The following is an 8,429-nucleotide window of genomic DNA, read 5'->3' on the forward strand; positions in this document are numbered from 1 at the left end:
TATTCTCCAGGATATGAAAAAGATTAACAAAATATTATAAGCAATAGGAAAATGATACAGACAGGAACTTAAATGGGGAGGCAATACAATATAAATGCTGCCAAGTTTAAAATCTTAAAGCAGCAAGCTGATTTGCTGTTACATTAACTTTTAATAAAAATTCAAAATATATGTAATAATTTCAAGAATCTTGCACATTAAAACAAGCAAAAAAAATTAAAGAACTAACATTATAATTAAAAGAAAAAAATAAAGCCACATGGCTAAAACATTCTAGTTGGAATGAATTCACTATAACAAAAAGCATATAGCTAAACAATTCCAAGTATCTAAAAACCTCACTTTCCTAATCTGACTGCAACAAAAATAAATTTTCTTTGTAAAAAACAATATGATCATATAAAATCTTGCAATTCAGGTTCACAATCTAATTAGCTCAATATATGAATCTTAAGCTAACAATGAAGAGGTTTTTTATTAAGTAATTTATTTCAAAAGACAGCAAAATAATTTTTATTATAAATATTTAGAAAACTTCAAACTGTCACATAAAAAAAAGACACAAATCTTATTTTATAAAATTAAACCCTAAATGTTTATTGTATTAGTCCTCTTAATTCCTAACTTAATGCAATTTAGATGGTCAAATTACTTTGTTAAAAAAAATCACCAAGTTTTTCATAATAGATTGCATGTTAACAATTTTTATAAGGATACTTCCATACAGCTACATGCAAAAGTTTTAAAATACTGACAAATAAAGGAGGAGGAGGGTGGGATTTTGATGGTAAATTCAAGACTTTTAAATAAAAACTTGATCTGAATAGTTTCCTTTATTTTAACATCAAAGTTAACCGTCTCAAAAATACATTATTTTCAGATTGCTAATAATCAATTATTATCTGAAAATCGAACAAATGATTATTTGTAAAGAATAAAAACCAAATAATTCCAGGCTACTTTTAAATAGGGACCCAATTCACTTTTTTTTTTAAAAATCTTATCCAAAATGGATGATAAACTTAATATATCATAACATTGGTAAAATTAATAACAAATTTCATATTATTGGGTTTCTAGATTCAAGTTCTATTTTGAAATTGTATATTAACTAATAAGAATAGCTATAACAATGTGGTCTGCAATTTATAGAAAACATCAATAAATGTGCTACTACAATTCATTCTTTAGACATCCATACAAGCATTAAGATCTTTCCATCTCTACATAACTAGAAATGAATAAATATCTTCAATAGAATCACAAAATCTGGATAATTTTCCCAATGAGTTTAAAAGCCAAAATGGCCTTCTTGACTATTACTTCCTACCAGTTTTTATATAAAAAGCATTAATTACTTTAAAAATGAATTAAAAGCATATAAAATCAAAGAAAATATCTATGTCAATGAGCTTCTTCCCTTTTTCTTTTTTTGTACTACAGAAGTTCTTTTTTAATAAAGAATAGCAACACAGAAAATTTGGAAGAAATCAAAAAGCAAACAGATACTGCTATAATATTAACTTAAATTTTGGCGATCTATCAATCTTAAACCTCCAATTTTCTTATACAAGTCACACTCCTACTGGCATACTACAAATATCTATTAAAGTCCTATGTAATAAATAAATTAATGATAAACTGATGATATATAACTTTTACATTTAGCTCTTTGTTTCATCTACTAGATTCCATTATTTTACAATATAATTTAAAAAACAAAATTTGAAGAATTTGCAAAACCAAATTTAGCATATAATTATTTCTTAGAAAATTAGAGAAAATTTTGAAAATAATTTTAGAATATACAGTATAGTTCTAGATAGATAGATATATATATCAAAATCTTAATTTACTTTTATGTATCTTTAGTTAGAACTGAATTACAATGAGAGTAATAAATACCTAAAAACACAGTAATTAATTTCATTTCATTTATTCAAATACTTTATGCACTTTAAATATCTATTTAATAAAATTTTAATCTAACAAAAAAATTAAGTCCTATTTTAGTTAAATCAACTAAAATAGGATAAATAAAAAATTTTACAGAATCAACATTTACAATAATATATTCATATGATTTACAAATGGAGTATTCCCTTCATTTAGTGATTAACTAACAAATCAGTTGAAGTAACATTTAAAAGAAAACAGTTTATCCTTAAAGGAAAAAATATTCAGAGTAAGTAAATAATAATGATCTGAAAAATTTTAAAACTGAATAATGATTTATGCATTCAAATATTTTAATACATATTTTTAAGATCAAAAAGAGTCAAATTCCATTATGATGTTGGTATAAATAAATGTTATATCAGTAGCTAAATATCAACTAAATCAATGTGTAATCTGCAAAATATAGCAAACCCAATTTTCTTTCTTTAACAAAAAAAAAAAAACTAGTAGGCACAAATACATCTCTAAAATTAAAAACTACAATTCTAATTTTTTTAAAAAAGTTATAGATAAATTCTGAATACTACTTATAACTGAATGGTAACCAAATAGCAACCTAGTATTAAATGGTCAAAGAAAAGAAACGATTTAAAATTCATAAAATCTAATAAGTATGTCTTTCATATTTAATGTAAGCTTTAAATATATAATAATATTATTAACAAATATATAAGAAGCATATAAACTTTATGATAAGTATACAATCTTTATCCATTTGAGTTCAAAAAACAATGAAGTAAAAAAGTTATTAATGTCATATTAAAATAAGTTTTAAAAATATTATGAAATAATGCTTTAAATAGAAATAGTTATAACTACATAACTTAAATTTAAATACTCAACATTCTACAAATAATCGAAACCTAAAATTGTGTACTAAACATTACTTTTTAATGGTGACAGTTTAATAAAGATTCCGATATAAATTCTGAAAAGGTTCAAGTCCACATTATTACTTAAAAAAATATATTAACATAATTTTTTTTTTATGTTATTCGGACATGAAACTGAGGGAACAAAAAACGCTGAACTTCATAATATAATGAATAGCACCAAACAAATGAAAGCATAAAGACACCCAAAAGCAAAATCAGTATGATTAACTGAACAATAAAATAAGTTACTACAAAAAGCGCTTGGGGAAATAAAAATATTGTAGAATTATTACATAAAAGAAAATTATTCGTTTCCAAGAATGATAAAATTCGATTCCGAAAACACTGAAATCTACGTTTCAGCGAAATGTACGATTCTTACTCGTAATTTGAAATAAAAAAGGTTATCGTGGATAAGCACAAATTTTTGAATACAATTTTTAAAAAAATGTAATTACAAATTATCACTTTCAATATCCTATAAGAAGAATTTCAGATTAAACTGAAAATAATATTCAATGTCATACAAAGATTATTAAATGCATATCTAAAACTACTACCATTTAATGATATAATCTAATATGGAAACAAAACAATTTAAGAACAAATTTAATAAAAAAAAAAACTAAATATAAAAGCAAACTACTGATTAAAACTAAGGTAATATTTAAAAAATTAAATTTGTTACGCTCAGAAAACACATAAATATAGGGTACAATCACCTTATTGTTCAAATTAACTTAGTAACCGGATATGAAAATAGTGATGGGGAGTTCGAAAATAATGAAATAAGTCTAGCCGAGATATAAAGTTATATGTACAGAATAACAAATGTATAAAATCTGATTAAGTACCCCATAAATGTTCTTAAAAAAATCTGATCTAGAAATGTATAATCAAGAGTCTGGGATAAATGCAAGAATTCTTAAGTTGGATTAAACACAAATGAACAACTCTTCACAACAAGTCCCTAACATATAATAATCGTACAATGTGAAAATTGTAAAATTTTATTTATGTTCTACATTATAGAATTTAATAAAATTTACAATCAAAGTCATTGAATATCTCATATTATAAGCAATGCCATCAACAACGATGAGGTTACGCAACAACTCAGTAATACCCAAATACCAGCTGTTGCCAAGGTAAACCATGTGATCGTTTTTTGTTTTGTTTTTTGCACGAATTGGGTACCCCTTTTTAACACGTCAACACATCGTTTATATAAAATAACGTGTGAAAATTCGATGTAGTATGATGACATTTCGTATAAAATAAATGAAAAAGTATCCACTTACTTTTGATTCTGATGTTGTCAAGAAAAACCATATGATCATCGCCTTTAGTCCAAGTCGTTTGTTTAGGTAACAGAACAGGGTTGTCCGGGGCTTCCATTGGGGGCCTCCGTTCAGAACCCTCAGCACTGACAAGCACCATGGAAAAGCAAGATCATGCAGAATATTACTGTAGTAGTGTGGGCAGCAGAAAAGAATTTCAATCGGAATCACCCACACACAAGAATTCTTATTGTTTACAGTTTGCTCTCTCTCAGACCCATCACACCATAGCACCACTGGACACATAAGATCAACACGGGTTCAAATAAATTCATGTCGCATATCCATTGCAGAAAGAAAATAACGAAAGCATTCGACGTCGGTATTTAATCCGGCTCACTCAAGATCGTATTCGGCCAGCTGGCGGCGGCAGAGCTTTCCGCCATTCCGCAACATGGACGCTCGGAGCCCACATGCACAGGAAACACTCAACACAAACACACATTCACGTCTATGTTCATGATTTTTGCCGGTATTTTCGAATGAAATTTTATTTCTCTGTTAACAGCTAGAAAACTAGATTCTGCCTAATTGTCGACAAAAACAGGAAAGAGAAGAAGAAAAAAGCGCAATAAGGTTTTTTACACGTAAAACTAAGAAACACAAAATCACAAATCGATGGGAAAATTTCTCGCACAGCGGAGCAGCCAACACAAGAGGGGAATATCAGCGAGGGTGGAGCTTGTGTGTTACGTCGTGGAAAGCACGCCACGATTTTCCAAAGTCCCAGCTCATTGGTGAGAGCACGCTGCGGCGACAATTCGACGAGTATATTCATCGGCCAATAAGATCGGGGCTTAGATACCTGAAAAGACAGGCACGCTTGACGCCGGAGTAGTCGGAACAAGGTCAGGTGATAAGATAGCAGAGGCGTTGTGACTAAGAGAAAGAAAGTCCACTTTTTCAAAATATACATAACGTTTACACATGAACGAGGCGAAGGTTAACGGCGACTATAATGGCATCTGTTCGCGCGATAGGCGACTTAGACGATGCTTTTCGCTGCGGAACATTTCGGTGTCTCTCCGAAATCTTTCGTCACGTAATCTAGATTAAAAGTTTTGAAAAGTTCGTTACTATTGACAACAGGGGCCCAACGGATTTTTCGCATTTCAAATTTTTATCTGAAAAGGCCGTTTTTACGGGTTATTAAAATTACATGCGGTTAAATAGCTTATAGTTAGAACTTAAACCAATAGGAAAATTAAAATTTTAGAAGAAGAATTTTGGAAACAATATATGTGAATAAAATTAAACAATTAATATGAATTAAATTTGTTTGAATGATTGAAAAATCAAACTTATATAGAAATGTAGATTGGTTATATCTAAATAAACTGGAAGAAAACTTGATTTTCGGTAAATACATGATAAATAAATACATATATTTTTTTAATTTGGTAAAAAAAAATTACAATTCAGTTAAAAAACATTATTTAAATTAAAAAGGCATTAAATAAAGAAAAATCTATCAATCGGAAGAAAGTAACATTACAAAATATGCTTAAAATCTCAAAATACTTTTGGGGATTTAAATTTTTCATTTGAGTCCTTTCCCTTTCTAATTTTCTCTAATTTTTTAATTAAAAAATCGCTCTAATAAAATATAAGAAACCTATTAAAATATACTTTATTTATTTATTTTTTTGCCATTCAGTTAAAAAAACATTATCCAAATTAAAAAAGCATTAAATAATGAAAAATCTATAAATCTGAAGAAAGTAACATTACAAAATATGAATAATCGCAAAATACTTTTGGGGAATTAAATTTTTCATTTGAGTCCTTTCCCTTTCTAATTTTCTCTAATTTTTTAATTAAAAAATCGCTCTAATAAAATATAAAAAACCTATTAAAATATACTTTATTTTTTATTTTTTTTTTGCCATTCAGTTAAAAAAACATTATCCAAATTAAAAAAGCATTAAATAAAGAAAAATCTATAAATCTGAAGAAAGTAACATTACAAAATATGAATAATCGCAAAATACTTTTGGGGAATTAAATTTTTCATTTGAGTCCTTTCCCTTTCTAATTTTCTCTAATTTTTTAAATTAAAAAATCGTTCTAATAAAATATAAGAAACCTATTAAAATATACTTTATTTTTTTTATAATCGAATTATATTTGGTGTTTTCTTAAAACATGAACCTTAAATGAATCGGTCGTAAAAAATTTTGCACCCGTAAAGGCATGAAGGACGGAAAAAGATCTTATGTAAACGATATAGTGTCTACCGGCGAATTTTAACCTCATGAATGAAGTGCGAAAGTTTTCATTTCTCAATGAAAATAACTGCGCTGTACTACAACCAATAATACGCTGCCGAACCCATCCCTTGGCCCTCCATTCACATTTTCCAGATCTCACCGTCGGTCAAAACAAAACAAGACATGCCACCCTCTTCCAAGGTCAACCCCATGCAACCCTCGTCAAACTTGAACCACTGTTCCTTTCCTCAAACCATAAATTTCGATCTCTCATCGGGGAGATATCGCCTGGCAAAACGAGGAAACACGTTAAGTGAAAACTGCCGACCTTTTTACACACAACATGGAAAACAGAAAATAAAAACATTTATTTTTCAGCTGCTGATTTTTTTTTTGCTTGTTTTTTTTTTTTTTTTTAGCTAGGAAACGTTAAAGATTATTGGTTGACTTGGGGGGAGGTGACATGAGGAGAATCAATCCGTCTCCGAAGTAATTGCAGGTCACGGGGTTGTCGGATTACACTTCAGACTGGTTTTATCTGTGAAACTGATTATAGTATGTGTGCGTTAATTTCAAAGGAAGATAGGGGCTCTAGGCTATTCTTTATCGCGTTTTTAAGATTACAGAGGGTGCTTCATTCTTTATCTGTGTTAGTGTGTCAATAAGTGAGTAAAAGTGCGTAGCCTTGAATTATGACTCCGATAGAAGGAGGCAGATAATAATACCACCAAATTCCGTGTAAATTTTATCATAATATTTTATGTAATAAGTAAACACAGACTTGAAATGAATTATTCAGCAATTTAACATTTTCTCCACCTATTCATTAAAGAATAAAATGAGCTTATAAAGGTATATTTTATATAATTATATATAATAATCTCCTTTCTCTTCAGTGGATCGTCGTGGTTTGGTGGCGGTAACTGGGTTTTTGGACCAGAAGGTTTAGGGTTCGAAATTTGATTTTGCCGAAGATACGCAGTTTTCCCCGGCCTGGCATATGCTGAAGTCATCCGAATCAAATTTTCTCTCGTTGATAAGGTATGGAAATTTGGACTGACGTATGTCAGCTCAAGTGTAGGCTTTGTTATTTGCCCGCGGCTAAAATTTAAGAGATTCGTTCGGAAATACACCTTGTATAGCGTTTGAACTCGAAGTTACAGCGACCGATAAAGAGTTCCATATAAAATATATGCATATATGCGATGCATAAATTAGGCATGATTAGATAATATTCAGAATTTATTCAAAATAAGATAAAATTTGGATGCTTCTATTTTTTATTTATTCGTAAGAATATCGGCAAATGAAAATTTTTGTAAATCATCCTATAAACTGTTCAGTCGGATCACTTTTGTTATGCTAGTAGAAATTTCAGATATTTATTTCGGGAAATAGAGAATTCATAGCTTGAGGCAAAATCTAATGAGCAACTAGAATGATATATTAGAAATTAAAATTAAATTGTGGTGAAGAGATTAATCCACATTCAGAAAGCCAGCTACTGATAATTTTGTCATCATTGAGAAATGAAAAATGATGTGAAGTTAGTAGTAAAATTTCTAGAAATAAGCATCGTAAGAAAATGTCACCCAAACAGGTTGAGATAGGAAATTATACCAAGAACATAGTTTCAAAAGCCAAAAGAAAATCGTTCTTTGAAAATGAAAAGCGAAATAGTTCAATGGAATAATATAATGGTATAGATTCTACGATTTTTGTGTAGGTAGAAATAGATTATAGCTTTCTTCTTGAAAAGAAAACTCGTTTCAGAATTTTCATAAACTGAGTTAAAGACGAGACAGTCGTTCAGAAAAATTCTAATTTCCTCAATTCAGTTATGAATATTCACTATTCAATTGTTTCTGCAATACTTCTCAGGTTTAGAAAGAAAAACTTCTACGGGTTTGACTTGTCAGACCTCGGCATATCAGACATTTCTACAGAGGTATCTTGATAATAAAATAATTTAGATCCCCCTGTTGCGTAAAATTTTATCTCCGGAAGCCTAACAACAGGGCTGATGGGGCAAAGAAGAACCAATC

General features: G+C 29.0%; 1 protein-coding gene across 1 annotated transcript in view; it reads right to left on the reverse strand.

Moving 5' to 3' along the window:
• Nucleotides 1-4,890, reverse strand: part of LOC129958201 (dual specificity tyrosine-phosphorylation-regulated kinase 1B-like) — a 45,613-nt gene extending 40,723 nt beyond the window's left edge. The window contains exon 1 of the mRNA XM_056070475.1: nucleotides 4,136-4,890. Within this exon, the coding sequence (XP_055926450.1) occupies nucleotides 4,136-4,274 (139 nt within the window). The 5' untranslated portion in view covers nucleotides 4,275-4,890. The remainder of the gene's footprint in view (nucleotides 1-4,135) is intronic.
• Between the last annotated feature and the right edge of the window lie 3,539 nt (nucleotides 4,891-8,429).

The sequence above is a fragment of the Argiope bruennichi genome, chromosome X1, assembly GCF_947563725.1.
Source record: "Argiope bruennichi chromosome X1, qqArgBrue1.1, whole genome shotgun sequence".
Classification (NCBI taxonomy): domain Eukaryota; kingdom Metazoa; phylum Arthropoda; class Arachnida; order Araneae; family Araneidae; genus Argiope; species Argiope bruennichi.